This window comes from Rattus norvegicus, chromosome 3 (assembly GCF_021556685.1).
Source record: "Rattus norvegicus strain SHRSP/BbbUtx chromosome 3, alternate assembly SHRSP_T2T, whole genome shotgun sequence".
NCBI lineage: Eukaryota > Metazoa > Chordata > Mammalia > Rodentia > Muridae > Rattus > Rattus norvegicus.
The window spans coordinates 134000269-134018700 of record NC_141536.1 but is presented as its reverse complement, the minus strand read 5'-3'; the positions used below and the strand labels follow the sequence as shown (position 1 = coordinate 134018700).

The 18432-nt window shown below is 41.5% G+C and overlaps 1 protein-coding gene across 7 annotated transcripts in view; it reads right to left on the bottom strand.

Moving 5' to 3' along the window:
• The window catches only part of Kiz (kizuna centrosomal protein), a 108185-nt gene extending 105038 nt beyond the window's left edge, over positions 1-3147 (bottom strand). For all 7 annotated transcript variants that reach the window (XR_015682994.1, XR_015682993.1, XR_015682995.1 and 4 more), the window contains 1 exon segment: positions 2984-3147. Coding sequence is in view for 2 of the 7 variants with exons in the window: in NM_001398980.1 (NP_001385909.1) it covers positions 2984-3105 (122 nt within the window). In the remaining 5 variants the exon portion in view is untranslated.
• Positions 3148-18432: the final 15285 nt, after the last annotated feature.

Sequence of the window (18432 nt, the reverse complement as noted above, 5' to 3'; positions counted from 1 at the left end):
ATTTTCCATCACCCTCAACTGAACTCAACTAATATCTCGGTGTCAATTCTGGACCATTGTGATATGTTGCCCTGAATCGATATCACCATTGAAAAGACCCAGGGCTGGTTAATGGACCTTTCAAAGGATGTTTTTATATACAGTAATTGTTAAGCATCAGCTCCACTTATATGTTTCTACCACACTTGTAGGCACTATACACACTGCAACATGTCACTCCATTAGACTCTTTCAGATTCAATTATTGACTTTCACGACAATGGAGAGGAAGCACTACATACACATAGAAAAACATTCGAGCTATAAAATTACACCTGTGTGTGAATACACAGAAAATGACTGGAGTTTAAAATACAACAGTTCTGATGGAAAAGCCCAGCTATCAGATCAGCTAACATTTCAATGGCTGCCTCTAAAAGGGCCAAGAAGGATGAACTGTATTTATTGTTGCTGTTGATCTCCTAATTCCCCAAAGTTTCCAAAGTGATAAAAGCATTTCCAACTGCTGTGCAATTCACAATATTTAAGATGACCATGGACTTTCAGGAAATAGTGGTCCCTATGCTGAGACTGGATTTAATTTTTAAAATGTTATTACATTTGGTGTGTTTGTGCGTGTGTGTGTGTGTGTGTGTGTGTGTGTGTGTGTGTGTGTGTGTCCCTTGTTGAAGGTCTCATGATTTGTCATGGGCCAGAACTCACGTTCCTATGCTCTTCCTATAGCTCCCTCTCTAAAGTTACTTGCGTCTATCTTGTGTGTAGCATGCATGAGCTAGAGTTACTTACAGATTCTTAAAATGAAAAATGATCACATGCGACCACAGATTTACACTGACTTAAAAATAAAACAAATCTTCAAATGCAGGACCGTGAACAGGCCATAAAATCTGACTCCAATTTCTTATGTAATTTCAACAACCTCACCTTGCTTAATAATTAAAGCAAGAAGTGCTAAACATAAAGTGGATAATCATGACACGGTTATTGTACCAGAAGGGCCATAAACAACCAGGTGTGCTTAGGGTAAGGGGCACCATGACTCATGACTCCCGTTAAGTTAGTTCAAAAGGAATGTCATTTAAATCAGGAACGTTTTAAGATCAGATCTCTGGCTATGAAACACGAATAAGTAAAGGCCCAAGGTAACTACACCACTCTCGAACTACAATAGAAAATAAGGTAAAGGCACTGAAACTCAAGTTCTTGCTTTTAAATGATCTGGTATATGCGGAGATCTAACACCACCTTGGGTAACTGGAAAAAGGTCATTATTTAATGACAATATGAGGCCACTGCATTCTACATAAGGCATTCGGTAACACCTGGACACTAGCTGATTGACTCTTGGATTTCACACATAAATTCAAATATTTTATAAAATACCTCCACCACCACTGTATTACACAATGAGTCAGCCAAATGGTATGCTATGTGTTGATTTTTTTCCTGCCTAAAATTCTCATTGTAGGTGCACACATACACACACAGGGAGGCAGGCAGCCACACATGTGTACGCACTTGCACACACACACACACACACACATACACACACACAAACACACACACCACACACACACACAGTCTCCTGCATTATCCCTGAGATTTCATTAAGCACACTGAAGGTGCAAACAGGAAGTTTTGAGAAAAGAAAAGTTCTGCAGAAAACGATTATATATATATATATATATATATATATATATATGTACACACACACACACACACACACACATATATATATATATATACACACACACACACACATACATTGTATGTGTGTGTGTGTGTGTGTTGGGTTTTTTTTTTGGGGGGGCGGGGGTTGGAGATAAGGCCTCACTATGCTGCCCTGGCTGGCTGACTGGAACTCCTGTATCCCAGGCTGGCCTTGAACCTGTGGTCCTCCTATCTCTGCCTCTTCAGCATAGACCACCACGGGCATATGCATAACTGGTTGGTTAGTTTTTTTCTTAAGTGAGAGATTAAGAGATCCCTAGAGTAGGCGAGCAGAACCGTGTCAGAAAGAAAACAGGATGTAGAAAGAAGATAAAACATGGAAAGAAGAGTGAAGGCCTGTGGGAGATACTTCACAAATAACTGACAAAAAATAAGTCTAGTGTAGGATGAAATTCCTTTGTAAAATCATTTACTTTACCTCACCTGCGATTACTGTTATCATCTTAGAATTGTTACAGCCCTCCTGTTTCATCTGAATGATTCTGTAACTTTAACACTCATTAAATGTTTTGTTTATCAAGAGATCCAAAAATCTATTTCCTTTCTTGTCAACTAATGAGATTTCTAAGTCCAATTAATTTGGCAGCTAAATAAGTGTTCCAACAACTTATCTTTCCATGTGTTATTTAGAGTCAATTGCTTTATACTTTTTTCCTATTTATGCATTCTTAGATCTAGCTGTTTCCAATGGTTCTCATCTTTCATGTCTTAATCAAAGGCAGTTCCAACCCTCGAAGCTGAACTCGTTGAAAAATTCGTCCCTTTACTAGAAATTTAGGCAGCCCCAGACACCTCCGAAAGACTACAGAGCGCGCGCACGTGTATACATACACACACACCCTTCCAGCCTGCGTTCCTGGACCTGTCATCTTTGATGCAGTGCGGCTGTCAAAGTAGGATGACAATTTGAAGAGGGGGAGGGGCGCGTGGACGTGTAGGACTAGAGAGCAGACTAGAGAAATTCACAAGGCTTGATCAAGACTGGCAGGCAAAAGAACTCCCACTATCACTTCCGGCCGCATCCACAAGCTGAGGGACCTGGTTTTAGTTGCCATGAGGAATTATAGCCGCTCTGCGCCTAATCAAAAAAGGGGTATCTGTGGTAAACTTGTGCTCCCAACCCCATCTGGAGCTAGTTGGGGGTCATAGGTGAATCCCGAGCCTAGTGAACTACTGGCGGGAAATGGTTGGACGTGGTCCCTTTATGCTCTCAGTGGCGCCGCTGACTCCCTGCCCCGTCCCGCGGCCATACCTGTCCCGCAGAGCCTGCTGGAGCTGGCCCACCCTTTCGTAGTAGCTGGGGCTCGCCAAGGGCACGAATGCAGCGGGCGCCTGGCGTAGGCCACCACCGCCACCACCGCGCCTTCGCGGCATTGCCACAGGGCAGCTGGAAGGCCAGCGTTGCCTACGGAGACCGCCCCAACATGCACCGCGGGTAAACAAGGAGCCTTGCCGCCTGAAGAGGGCGGGGCGGAGGCGGGGCTCCGAGAAGGCGGAGCTAGCTGCGGTGCGGGTCAGGGAGGGGCGAAGGCAGAGGGCCCGGCTGGGTGACAGCATCCCTGGTGGTTTCCTCTACTTAGGGATGGGAAGACAAGAGAGCTGTGTCACTTTCTTCTCTGTTACAGATTTGTTTCTCTTCCCTGCTTCAGCTACAGAATCTGTCCTAACTGCATTCATTTTATCAGATGCAATTTCTTCCTAGAATTTGCAGTGAGAGACCCTGTGACAAAGTTGTTTTGATACCAACACTTAAAAGCAAAACAAAAAGCTAGAAGAAAACAAAACTTAAGAACCTCAAATATGCCGGTCAGGTCCTTGGTGGCACAGGCCCTTAATCTCAGCACTTAAGGGCAGAGGCAGTAGGATCTCTGAGTACCGAGGCCAGTTTGATTTACAGAGTGAGTTCCAGGACAACCAAGACTTCACAGAGAAACCTAGTCTCAAAAAACCAAAACCCAAAAGACAAAACAAGAATCAAACCAAACAAACAAAAACCCAAATTCTCAACAGATATATGCCATCCCACACTGGAATGGTTTTCAATGCCAGCCTTTTCAAGGGAGAAAGACTTGTGAATCAAACCATTTACTTCTGCAGTCTATTTTCCAACAAGGCCCCCACCCAGACTGCATTGGCATAGACCCGATGTCCCACAGCTCAGCTGTGTGACCATACAAAAGCCTAGGTGCCTCAGAGTGAACTGGATAGGCTAGTACAGCAAGACTAACTTAAACTTAGATCATTTCAGAGGAACTAGTGGTTATAAAGGCACAGAACATAGTATCAGTTTTTATTCTTGCCTTCATCAACATGGCAAAAAGCTTCCTGAAGAACGACAACTGTATTCTAAAACCCACTTGGAAGAGGAAAACATTTAAAAAAAAATATGTTGTACACACATACTTTTAGTCACTGTGGTGTCTTATTCTAGACTCTTTTTTTTTAAGTTTCTTTTCTCAAGTCAGTAGTTTTATTTTCACGCAAAGCATCACTTAAACCAAAGCTTCTTTAATAGTGAGTCAGAACTCCATGGGGATTGTACTGTATCGGAATGGGGTGGGGACGGGGAGCTGTATGTCAAAAAGTTCAGCAACAGTAAACCATTCCTGAATGTGTAATTACCAAAACTCAATTGAAAATCAAGGCATAATGAATCCAAGCTGCTTCTGGCAGCATATGTCCGTGTCTTATATCATGACATAGCACGCTCACTATATACACTGTGAGAGTCCTTTGCTCTCTGACTGACAATACCATATTTGTTATTAGGGAATTCAATGAAATGCTCAAAGGTCAGCAACCCAAGATGATGATTTTACTTATCCTTTCTTCCTCATACTGACTGCCTAAATGTTGAAAAGTACAATATATCCACGAAATCTCAGGACTCAGTGGGTGACGCAGGAGGGTGTCTAATTCCAGACAGGCCCGATAGACCCTGTCTTTTTTAAAAAGAAAAAAATGTGGACCAGGAGATGGCTCGGCAAATGAAAGATGCTTTCTTTGCAGATATGACAGTCCGAGTTTGATTTGATTCCCCAGAGTTGTCCTCTAACCTCCACTTGTCCACTCTAACACACATGCATCCACATTCAAACACACACACACACACACACACACACACACACACACACACACACACACTGTCATAAATCAGCATAATGGGCTATAAGCAAAATAGGGTCTCTGCTCCTGTCTTGACCAATATCCCTTTATAAGAATGTGGAAATGCAGGGTGGAATTTAGTTCTCTGATTGTTTTCTAATCCACCCCCTGATTCCCCACCCTAGGTTGAGGGTTGGAGGATGAGACATCTCACTCACTAGGACTATGTGTGCCCCGCCTTCTCTCCATTCCACAAAATCCCATCTGTATCCACATGTTTGTCTCAGCCTCCTTTTGGTCTAAAATAAATACTAGTGACAATCCCTTCTAAGAATGGCCCAGGAAAGAGATATTTGAAGTCCCTGGAGAGCATTTGGGACCCTCTGAGTAGGAAATGCCTGGGTACGATGGACTGTGTTCTAGGAGATGTGTGTTTGTGAACCCTTGTGGGCATGTACTTCACTCTGGGGCCTTCTTCATCACATAAAGTGACTAGAAAGGAACTAGAACAGACCTATGATATGTAGATCTAGTGCAGGACCCTCTTGCCCAGTTGTAAGGTTAGCACTGATATGACTTTTAGTTGCTCTGTAAATTCATTTTATCATGTTGATCCAGTGCTAGTGTACTGAGGTTTATTTCACAAATTTTAGTATGATGACTAATCTTCATCATCTACTTGACTGGATTTGGAATTACCTAGGAGACTCGTCTGCAGGATGAGGGTGTTTCCAGAGAGATTTAATGGAAGTCAAAATCCATTCCTTTTTAATTTTTTATTGAATATTTTTATTTACATTTCAAATATCCCCTTTCCATAATATTTGAAAAATTTCCCTTCCATAAACTCCCTATCCCATCCCCTCTCCCCCTTCTTCTGTGAGGGTGTTCCCCCACCCATTCACCCACCCCTTCCTGCCTCCCAGCCCTGATATTCCCTTACACTGGGGGGTCGAGCCTTGGGAGGACCAAGGGCTTCTCCTCCCATTGGTGCCCAACAAGGCCATCCTCTGCTACATATGCAGCTGGAGCCATGGGTCTGTCTATGTGTACTCTTTGGATGGTGGTTTAATCCCCGGGAGCTCTGCCTCTGTATTTGTTATGCTCTGGTAGAGCTTCTCGGGAGACAGCTATATCAAGCTCCTGTCAGCACGCACTTCTTGGCATCTAATCTATTGTCTGGGTTTGGTGACTGTATGTATATCCCCAAGTAGGGCAGTCTCTGGATGACCTTTCCTTCAGTTTCTGCTCCAAACTTTGTCTCCATAGTTTCTTCTATGAATATTTTTATTCCCCTTTCTAAGGAGGACTGAAGAATCCACACTTTGGTCATCCTTCTTCTTGAGCTTCTTGTAGTCTGTGGATTGTATCTTGGGTAATTCAAGCTTTTGGGCTAATATCCACCTATCAGTGAGTGCATACCATGTGTGGTTTTTTCAATTGGGTTACCTCCCTGAGGATGATATTTTCTAGTTCCATCCATTTGCCTATGAATTTCATGAAGTCATTGTTTTTTATTGAATTGCTCTGGCTAGGACTTCAAGTACTATATTGAATAGGTAGTGAGAGAGTGGGCAGCCTTGTCTAGTCCCTGAGTTTAGTAGGATTGCTTCAAGTTTCTCTTCATTTAGTTTGATGTTGTCCAGTGGTTTGCTGTATATTGCTTTTACTATGTTTAAGTATGGGCCTTGAATTCCTGATCTTTCCAAGACTTTTATGGTATTGAATTTTGTCAAATGCTTTCTCAGCATCTAATGAAATGATCATGTGGGGTTTTTTTCTTGAGTTTGTTTATATAGAGGATTATGTTGATGGGTTTCCATATATTGAACCATCCTTGCATTTCTGGGATGAAGCCTACTTGATCATGATGGATGATCATTTTGATGTGTTCTTGGATTCGGTTTGCAAGAATTTTATTGAATATTTTTGCACCAATATTCATAAGGGAAATTGGTCTGAATTTCTCTTTCTTTGTTGGGTCTTGTGTGGTTTGGGTATAAGCATAATTGTGGTTTCATAGACGGAATTGGGTAGTGTTCCTTCTGTTTCTGTTTTGTGGAATAGTTTGGATAGTATTGCTATGAGGTCTTCTATGAATGTCTGATAGAATTCTGCACTAAGCCCATCTGGTCCTCGGCTTTTTTTTTTTTTTTTTTTTTTTTTTGGTTGGGAGACTTTAATAACAGCTTCTATTTCTTTAGGAGTTATGGGACTGTTTAGATGGTTTATCTGATCCTGATTTAACTTTGGTACCTGGTATTTGTCTATTTCCTCCAGATTTTCCAGTTTTGTTGAGTACAGGCTTTGGTAGTAGGATCTGATGATTCTTTGAATTTACTCAGTTTCTATTGTCATGTCTCCCTTTTCATTTCTGATTCTGAATGTGGCCTGTAGGATCACAGGGGCTACAAGGGCCAGACTAAATAGAAACAGAGAAAACAAGAGAGCGTCAGTCAGATTTCCCTGTTCCTTGTTTCCTGTGTCTACCCAGATATGAGGAGTTGCAGCTACACACTTTTGCCATCATGAATTCTGCCATCCCTTTCCTACCAAGGTGAACTGTTCACTCTTAACCCACGAGCCAGAACTAATCCACCTTAAGTTGCTTCTGTCAGCATTTGGTCACAGCAGTGAGAAACGTAACCTATACATATCTAACTAAAGTTTTACTTCAATCCTGGCAAAAATTAAATAACCTTTATAATCCCCTCAAGGCCTGTGGGTGACCATGCCCCAACCCCAATCCCCAGACTATTCTAATCTAAAGAGGTGAGGACCTGGCTTTTGGGGATAATTTGAAATCAGAATTTTACCTTTTAAAGGACAAATGTCATGTTCTTTTTCTTTTAATTGAGCCTTGTGCATGTTAGGTATTCCTTAAAGCTATACGCAGGGCCCATCAACTTAAAGAACAATATAAACCATTATGTCTAAAATAGCTTGAGTCAAAGCTGACCATGAGACACTTCCTGCACTTGTGTATGACCTCATTATGGGTTTTGTGGTTTTATTTTTCCCTTTATAAGCTGACAGAAAAAATGATATTCGATGCCATGGCTCTACCCCCAAATTTTGAGGTATGATCCTGATCAATATGTATTAATCAATATGTATAATCAATATGTATTAATTGTTCAATAAACCATCCCTGTCTGACTGAGACTGGTGGTTGTGTGGCTTATGGGGTGACTCCTGGGTCTCAACAGTTTTCTTAGCTGTGTTTAATGTTTAAATCAGAATAGTTTGAGTAAAGCAGATAGCCCTCTGTTGGTTTATTGTCTATGCTATAATAAGATATATGAGGCTTGGAACTTTATAAGTGGAAAAGGTTTATTAACTTATTTTTGGAAGGCCATAGGCCAAGGTCAAATGGCCCATTGGTTGGGTCTCTGTCGAGGGTGTAATATCAGATGACATTAGAATGGTGAAGCAGCTATGACAGAGACCACATGGTGACACAGGAAGCCAGAGGGTTTTAGTAGTGGCAGGGTCCAGGCAACTTTTAGCAGCTCCTAGGAGAAGAGCCTGAGGTCCCACAAGAGCTGTCAATCTGAAAGAAGCATCTGTAGAGATAACGTAATTACTCTGCATTGTCATCTGGAAAATGTGTTGCCATTTCAAGAGGAAGACTTAGCTTCCAGAACTGAACACTTGGAGGATACACTGAAAACACATCTAAGCCACAGCATCTCCATACCTAGAAGAGTCTGACCCTACCCCCAAGTATCGCCTGCTGGTTCTGTTTTTCTGGTACATCTTGACTAATATGGAAAGGTGTGGAATTGCTAAGAGCCCTTTGCTCAGAGACACAGAGACAGTAAGATATTGGTGGGACAATAAAAGAACAGAGAATTCATGTGTGAGGTCCTGGTTTCAACATTAGTAAGTAAATAAAAGAAAAAGTCCATGAATTAATTTCCTCATTTTGTTTCAGATCAGCAAAACCTACAGACTGCTAAAAGAGTGTTTAGGGTACTTGAGCTACCAGAAAGCCAAATAGCCAAAATACAGACTATAAGAGTAGTAGCAGAAAAATGAACTGTTAGAGGTGTTGCTTAATGAGATGGACTCACTTTGTCTGGAAGTCCTTGTCTACCTACAATTAAGTCTTTGAATCATCTCCTCTGAGCTCTTCAAAACTGTGCCTCTGTAGGAGCCCTCTGACAGGCTAGCCCTAAAGCAACAAACCCTTGCACACTTTGCTCCCTGAGTAGCTGGACCCTGGCTTTGTGTACCCAGCAGGGCCAGGTCTGCAGCCCTGAGCGTGTGAGTGGCAGGCTGTAGGTGTTGACAACCCACACGAATTGATCTTACGATGCCGAGATTCTCCTCAAAAATCATTTGATGGATTTCATAATTGTTTGCCACTTGGATGCACTTCTCATCAGGGTTCAACAAGTACTCCTAACTACAAGGGTTGGGAACAAAGAGACACTCCAAGCTTCTCTCATGATGGCGCGATCACAGGCAGGTTAAAACTAAAGAGTTTTGCATAATAAACGCCATTTAATTTGATAGCTACGTGTTCATGTTTACAGGGTTGAGAAGGCACCGGTAGAGAATGTTACACTTCTCAGCGCGTTCAATTATCCATGAGTCTTTGTAGAAACGTAGGCTTCATTCATTCTTGGGGCACCTTGATGGTGAAGCCATGGAGAAGTTCTCCTTACTCCAAGTACTTATGCTGTGTCCTTGAGGAGTGGTTGAACAGAGGTTGAGAATTTCGACTCAGCGCATCATCAGTGTGCTAAACTGTTGCCTGCTTACAAAGTGTGTGTCCTGGGCTGACTACTTCTCTTTGCTGTGTCCCAAAGCTGTCACTTAGAAAATGGTGGCAGTATCAGTGCCCTCCTCTCTCATGGCTGTTGAGAAGATTGAATGTGGTAAAGTGTGCGATTTTTTTTTTTTAAATTATGCCTGGTAGAGTCATTGCAATCAACACAAGTTGGTGTTGTTTCTCTGGAAGGGGAGAAAACAGTCCTGCAGGAGGCAGAGAGTGGAGTCAAAGGGCTGGGCCTTGCTTACCTCGTGGTCATGCACCAAGCAATGGCATAGGATCTTAGTTTTCCACTTATTGGTTTTTTATGGAGGCTAGCTTGCAGGAGTTCCTATTTTTCACTATTGTCTCAGAGGCAATAATCATGCAAATTCAGGTATGAAAAGGATATATTGGGAAAAATATCCTCCTATCCCTGCCAACAATTCTCCAGTTTCCTCTCCTGCTTTCTTGAGCTGTTCAAACACATATCTGTCTGTGTTTGTAGATAGACACGATACTACTTTAAATATTTTTTTTAATTTAGGTCTTTCCTTTTTTGAGAGTAGAGGGGACATATGCCTATGGAAGTCAGATGACAGCATAGGGGTTCCTTCCTTCTACCACATGGGGTCCCGAGCATCAAAATCAGGTCATCTGTCTTTTTTTTTTTTTAAGATTTTATTTATTTTATATATGTGAGTACACACTGTTGCTGTCTTCAGACACACCAGAAGAGGGCATCGGATCCCATTACAGATGGTTGTGAGCCACCATGTGATTGCTGGGAATTGAACTCAGGACCTCTGGAAGAGCAGTCAGTGCTCTTAACCACTGAGCCATCTCTCCAGGTCATCTGTCTTGATGCTTATCTGCTGAGCCATCTGGCCAGCTCCACCAACTCCTTCTTACTCACTGTTTTGTGTTTAGCTAATGTGTCTTGGAGAGATATATAGACATCTATATATCTCCATCAAGATTTATTTTATTTTTAATTATGTGTATGGCATATATGTGTGCACCATAGGCAGGTGCTTGAGGGAGCCAAAAGAGGGCGTTGGATATCCTAGAACTGAAGTTGCCAACGTCTATGAGTCACCTGATGTGGGTGCCAGGAACTGAACCCATGTCCTCTCTACAAGAGCAGCAAGTGCCATATCTTGAGCCACACACCTCAAGATTTTAAATAGCTGTGAGGCATTTCGTGTTGTGGGTACTACCTGACATAATTCATCTAATCAGCCCTCCTTTGATAAGTTTATTTTTGTTTCATATACTGTGATAGTGATGGTGCTATTTAGTGCAATAACTTCTATTTTTTTAAACTCAACTTTGAAATGTCACCAGGGTAGATATCCTTATAAAAGGTCACAGACCCATCCATGATTTCACTATTCAAGAGGTTATTGTCAGCCATGCTCATGTTCTGTGCTTGTGACAATGTGATTATTGTGGCAGGAGCAAAATATTCTTTTTTTGGTTTTATGTTTGTCTATTTATTTCATGTATGTGAGTACACTGTCGCTGTCTTCAGACACACCAAAAAAGGGCATTGTAGCCCATTACAGATGGCTGGGAGCCATCATGTGGTTGCTGGGAATTGAACTCGGGACCTCACCTCTAGAAGAGCAGTCAGTGCTCTTAACTGCTGAGCCATCTATCCAGCCTAAGCAAAAATATTCTAATGAGAGACATTTATCTCTTTCCCTTTAGCATTCATACTGTTAAATCATTGGTCCCCAAGAAGTTGGAATTTCCTCACAAATCTCATGCTGGGAAAAAGAAAATGCATAAGCCTGGTGCCAACCAGAGGGACAGCTCTGACATGTTAGACGGCCTCTCAAGAGAGATAATAATGCCTCTGTGATGGGCAGGACCACAGTTAGACTAGGACTACTTAGTTATACATACCTCTTGCCCTCTATCAGAACCTGAACTTTATGCCAGTGCTCCAAAGGTGGACTTGAGAACACCTGGTCTGTCCCACTTCCATGTGGCCACATCAAATAAGTTCCTTCCCCATTTTCACCATGACCTGCCTCTCCTCACTGGCATCTTGAGGACAGATCACCAAGCCTAGCTTGTTAAGGCTGCCAAGTCCCAGGATCTGACCCTCACAACTCCAATAACACAAGCGTGTATTCCAATAAAAGCTACTGACCAACGCCTCTGGGCTTCCTGAAACCTGTAGCATTATATCATATTATATCATGCATACAGATGTGCTCTACCACTGAAAGCCCCTCTCTCTATTTCCATGGGATTGTTTTTAGTACCTGATACCATCTTTATTCCTCTGTCTTTCAGATATTATCCTTAAAGGGTTTTGAGACCAAAACCCTAATCTTTTCTTGGATTGCCAGTTGTTTTGTGCCACTGGAAGCCACTTACAGTGAAATGCATAAAGCCCAAAAAAGATAGCACTGCATTGTTAGTATCAACCACAGATCTCTGGACACGGTGTCATCAGTGACCTGAGTGCCCCATTCCCTTGTGGGATGGCTAAAAGACATAATGTAGTCTGAAGACGCTGTGGTGATTTAAATATACCAGGGAGTGGTACTATTGGGAAGTGTGGCCTTGTTGGAGTAGGTGTGGCCTTGTTGGAGGCAGTGTGTCACTGCGGGTGGTCTTTGAGACCCTCTTTCTATCCATGTTGGAGACAGTCTTCTCCCGTTGGCCTTCGGAACAAGGTGTAGAACTCTCAGCTCCTCCAGTACCATGCCTGGATGCTGCCATGCTTCCAACCATGATCATAACAGACTGAACCTCAGAACCAGTAAGTCAGCCTCAATTAAATGTTGTTCTTTATAGGAGTTGCTTTGGTCATGGTGTCTCTTTATAGCCATGGAAATCCTAACTAAGAGTTTCTACCCTAGCTTTACTACTAATCAGCTTGGTCATTTTCTCAAAGACTTGTCTTTATTTCAGTTCCCCAAAATGTAACATAAGACAAGGTTTGGGGGCATAAATCATTTATTTAGGTGGAGGGTCCAGGAAGTAGTTGAGAGAGAAATGATGTGAAACACAAAGGAAGATAGTAGATAGTAGGAACCTTACTGGGCAAATGATCATGACAGGCAGCTAGGGCTCAGCCGCTAACGGACTTTGTAGGAACAAAGAGAATCGTCTTGACTGAAGATTGAGAAAGTAGGCTCTTGCTTCTCCTCTTTGGTGCTGGGGAACCCAGGTCCTGTGCATGCTAAGCATGTGCTCTATCACTGAGCTGCACACACAGCCAACTGTAAGCAGGCTTTTCAGTTTATCTGCCCATCCTCATTACTCACTGAGGGTCGTGGGAATTGTTCCCAGCTATGGTCTTCTTATTTGTGTCCCTCCAAAACTTACAGGTTAAAATACAGTCTTCAAGACAACACTGGATCTGGTAGTACACGTTTATAACCTCCGCATTCAAGAAGCCAAGACAGAATTATTGCTGTGAGTATGAGGTTAGTTTGGGCTATGATTCAGTCACTGGCTATATTCTTAACACAGGACCCCACGGTTAGAGCTACAGCACCACAAGGTCTGTATTTCTTTCCTCACACTCAGAGCTTATATTCTTGTTCAAGTATCATAGGAGGCAGAGAAATCGAGGCTAACCATTATAATCTATGTTACATTTCTGGGGCGACCGAAAGAGCTCAGTGGGTAACAGTACTTGCCATGCAAGCCTCATGATCTGAGTTCAATCCCCTTTGGAGAGACCAATTCCTGAAAGTTGTCCTTACACACACACACACACACACACACACACACACACACACACACACAAGCGTGCGCATGAACCCAGTAAAATTTAAAATATTAAGTTACAGGTTTATGAAGAACATGGAAACCAAGCGATATCGTTCTGGTTTCTCCTAACTTGCTGAGAACACGGGAGGATGGAGAGCATTGCACAAAACTAACTGTATTTACCTAACAGCAAGAAGTAATCAGAAGTTGAAAGGTTTTAAATAGCACTATGTTAGCCAAACTTCCATCTCCCTAGCAGATCCCTGAGAACTTAAAAGGAAGACATGTTTTTGGATCACAGTTTCAGAACAGCTTGCTTCGTGGAAGCAGAGGAGTGTTCCCATGCTAGTGGGATTCTACTTTTGGCTTTAATTCCATTTTGGCACTCAGCCTATTGGGTGCCACCCATATTCAAAGCAAGTCTTTCTCCCTTAGTCACCCCTCTCAGGAAATGGCTCTCTCAGGGAAGTAAGCTTTACTAATTTACCAGTTGCTTCTCAATCCAATTACCTTAACAGTCAAACCTAATCATCACAGCCAAATGGTGGTGGCGCTCATCTTTAATCCTAGCACTCGGGAGGCAGAGGCAGATGGATCTCTATGGCTTCGAGGCCAGCTTGGTCTACAGAGCAAATTTCAGGACAGCCAATACTGCACAGAGGAATTCTGTCTTGAAAAAAAAAATCCAAACAAAAACCAAACAACAAAACAAAACGAAAAACCGATCATCATGCTCTTATTTGAAAATCTCCCAAACTCATATTGTCGTTTAGCTCCCCAGGGTGACAGTGTTGAGAGACTTTAACAGATGACGGTCATTAGTAGGTTCTTGACAGTGAGTGGGTTGTCATCAAATGAGACTACTCTGTGTTGTCTTCTTCCTGACAGACATGCTTGATTTCTGCTTGTTCATGAGCAATGTGACGCCCTCATACTCAGTCTCTGGGTATTCCCTTACAACAATACAAGATAGGGTAAGATATGATAGCATTTAAAAATATGAGCTATCTCAGGATAAACCGGGTGTAAAATGTGAAAATCCTATATGCTGAAAACTATGAGAACTGCTGAGAGAGGTTAAAGAATTTGTAAGTAGCCTGGTGGCACATGCCTTTACCCAGCACTTGGGAAGCAGAGGCAGAGGCAGGTGGATCTCAGTGAGTTCAAGGCCAGCCTGGTCTACAAGAGTGAGTTCCGAGAGAGAGAGAGAGAGAGAGAGAGAGAGAGAGAGAGAGAGAGAGAGAAAATTTGTAAGTAAGTTGAGAAAAATGCTGATTAGGATATCAACACAGCTGAGGGAGCAGATATCCCCAGATTAAACTATATATTCAATGTAATCCCAATAAAATTCCCAGCAGGTTTTTTTTGAGATACAGATGAAATTATTATAAAATTTATATAGAAATGAAATGCAGAGATTTAGAAAACAAACAAACAAACAAACAAACAGAAACCCTCACCAAGACAAACTTTAAAAAAGAAAGAAATCAGACTATTTTATTATGGGGGTAGAGGGATGGCTTAGCAGTCAAAAGCACTTACTACTCTTGCAGAGGACCCAGGTTCTGTTCCCAACACCCATATGGAAGCTGGCAGTCATCTATAATCTAGTTCTAAGGGACCTGGGGCCCTCTTCTGGCCTCAGCAGACACATGGTGCACAAAACATACAAGCAAAACACATATGCAGAGAATAAAAATAAATATTTTATAAAGACTTATTATGGTATTTCTATAATTTATTGCTTTAATCTCAGATGTCCTCCACACCTAGGTTTTGTGCTGGGGAAGTTACTGGCCACACTGGACACTGGCGGGAGGACTTTGGACATGAGCAGCAAGTGCTAGCCTGAGCAAGCCTTATGTTTGCCTTCCTGTGGCTTCAAAAGGTGTCACAGATCTGCTGAATTTCTGGCTTAAGATCAGAAACAATATTCTTTGCAGCCCTCTTCTTCAGACTAAAGTATATGAACTGAAGTATAAGTTCATATAAAGTATGTGAACTTAGAATAAGAAGTGGAAGGAAACTGACATGGTGGCATATGCCTGTAATCCCAGTACCTGGGAAGATGAGGAAGTGAGAGGAACAAGGCTATCCTTGGCTATAGAATGCGGTTGAGGCCAGCCTGAGGTACATGAGAATCTATCTTCTCCCGGCTGCCCACCCCCCCTCCAAAAAAAAAGAAAAGAAAAAGTAAATGAAGTAAATGATATAAAGTAATTTTATACTCTGGAAGTAATGATACAAAATGAGAGAAACTCAGACCAACTAGTTATTGAGAAGCACACAGGACATGTTCAGTCTCTAGAACATGCTAGAACAGTAGCTCAATGGTCTCTACGATTCAGTTCCTTCTCCATCCTCCCTCCCTCCTTCCTCTCCTTCCTTTCTCCAGTCTACCCTTCTCTCCTTTTCCTTTCTCCTTGTTTCCTTTCTTCTTCCCTCCTTCTCTCCCTCCCTTCTGCTCCCTCCTTTTCTTCTCCTGTCTTCCTTCTCTAATACTAGAGACAACTTGGGAACTTTCATGTGTTAGCTTAAGAGTTCTATCACCGAGCTACTACCCTAGCCTTTTATTTATTTGCTTACTTTATTCATTTTTAATTAATTATGTTTTAAATTTTACATCCCAAATGTTGCCCTAGCATTTTTTAAACCTTTCGATCTTGAGAAAAGTTTTTGCTAAGTTGCCTGGGTGAGCCTTGAACTGAAAACGCTACTGACACAACCTCCTGAGTAGCTGGCTAATTTCTTTTTCTTTAGCTTTTTATGATTTCAGATACAAATTTCTCTGTAAGAATATACTTCTAACTTACACATTGGAAATTTTGGTTCCTTTGGTTCATCTTTGGGCACACACACACACACACACACACACACACACACACACACAATACACTAAAAATAAGTCATTTTTTTTAATTTTTAAAGATGTTATCAACTTTGAAGGTAGTAATGAAATACAAAGTTTTCATCACCCTTCAAGTCTCAAAAAAAAAAAGTTGGAGCTAGGAATTTAAGAGCAGTAGAATAATTAGACTTCTTGTTCTCTCTATAGAATTAGGTCAATTCACTATTTTCCAAAAGCATCAACAAAAACTATCATGAAACCACAGAGTATTTTTGAGGTTTATTTAAGCAATCTGATCATGAAACAAAATAAACTTCTCACTTTAACCCAACAACTGTTTTGTTTGACTTTATAACCCTTTCAGACCCTATTTTTTTAATAATTCATTAATCTGTTCATATTGTCTTATGTGGGTTTTATTCATTATTTTGTAGTTTGCTTGTCTTGGCAAGAACAAAATGCATATTATAAATTTAAGGATTGTGAAATCACTTGTAAATGACCCTTGGGAATCTGAGAACAATAATGTTTTGGGAGAGCCGAAGGTTCAGTGTAGGAAAAATCACTATGCAGATCCGAGACGGAGGCACAGGGCGCTGGATATGGTAGCCAACATTACTTCCCTTCTGATTTCTGACAAAGATTGGTCATTGGTTCTTATGTTACTAGGTTCAGTTAGGGTCTTGCCCATGACCCTTATCAGAGTTCTTATCAGATCAGAGAAACAATCTTTTTGTTTTGTTTGTTTGTTTTGATTTGGGTTTTTGTTTCTTTGTTTGAGACAAGTTTTCTCTGTGTAGCTTGGCTGTCCAGGAACTCACTCTGTAGATCCAGGCTGGCCTTGAACTCACTGAGATCCACCTGGCTCTGCTCTTAAGTGCTGGGACTGAAGGCATGCACCATCATGCCACGCCAGAGGACACACACACACACACACACACACACACAGAAGGAGGGAGGAAGAGAGGGGCAGAGGGACAGTGAGAAACAGAATCATCCCTCTGAATCTTTGGGTTTTATAGTACTTTTTTTTTTTTAAAGCCAATTGAGAATAGAAGAATAGAAGTCACTCATTCATTATTGTGTTTATTCCAACATGGGGGAGGGGCATGGTATGCATGCCATAGCGCCCACATGGAAGTCAGAGGACAACCTTTTAGAGTGAGTTCTTTCCTTTCACTTTTACCTAAGTTCAGGGGGATAGAGCACAAGTTTCCAGTCTTGGGAAGCAAGTATCTTTATCTGCTGAATCTCTGAGTATTTTTGTAAAATAAACTCTTGCCATTGTGTTTAGTTAGGACAACAAAATGGCCCTGTATTGAACATGTTTAGACCTGTTTTACTTTTCATCAACCCCCAAACAGTACAATGTAACAACTACTTAAATACTTGCTACCTAACTATTTAAGTACTTGCATATGTGTACATAAGTATATAAATACAACTACTTAAAAATTTTGCTAGAGGTGATTTAAAATATAGGCCAGAAGCTGGTCTTGGGGTTACACTTCTGCAACTACAGCACTCAGGTATCAAGCAGGACAATCACTGTAAGTTCAGGCCAACCTGGTCTACATGACAAGTTTCAAGCCAGTTAGAACCACGTACTCAAGCCCTTTCTCAAAAATAAATACATAGAATAAAGTATGTAAGGAAGGTGTGCTCTGATTATATGTAAATATGATGACCTTTTATGTAGGAGTTGAACATTCATGTATTTTTTTCTTTTTGTCTTCAGATGGTCTTAGAATAAAGATCTAAGGGGTATTAAAGAATGATTGTGTATGAGTACGCATATATATTTAAAAGGGTTGGCACCTGTGAATGCAAGGCTTGACAAATCTGAAACCTACAGGCCATTAGGAACTCAGGCAGGAATTGATTTGAGACAGAACTAACTGTTCCAGGAAACCCATTTTTATTGTGATGGTGGTTAACTAGTTGGCTTTGGCCGCTCATGTTAGTGAGACTACTTCCTGATAGCTTTTCTGTTCTGAAAGAGGTTCAGAAAACAAAAGTGGGTGATGGAGAGAGTTTTCAAAACAGAACTGATTAATATTTTACAACTAGCTTTCTTAAACAGGAACACTGGGCTAGGGAGTGAGAAATGTGAACTCCTGCTTTGGCTGTAAGTTGTGAACAATCCCCATAAAGTCCCTGTGTTCATATTCCATAAGCATACCTCTGGCATCCCAGGAACAGTCTGTAATGTGTGTAAAAGGATCGATATAAACTGGCATGGTGGTACAGA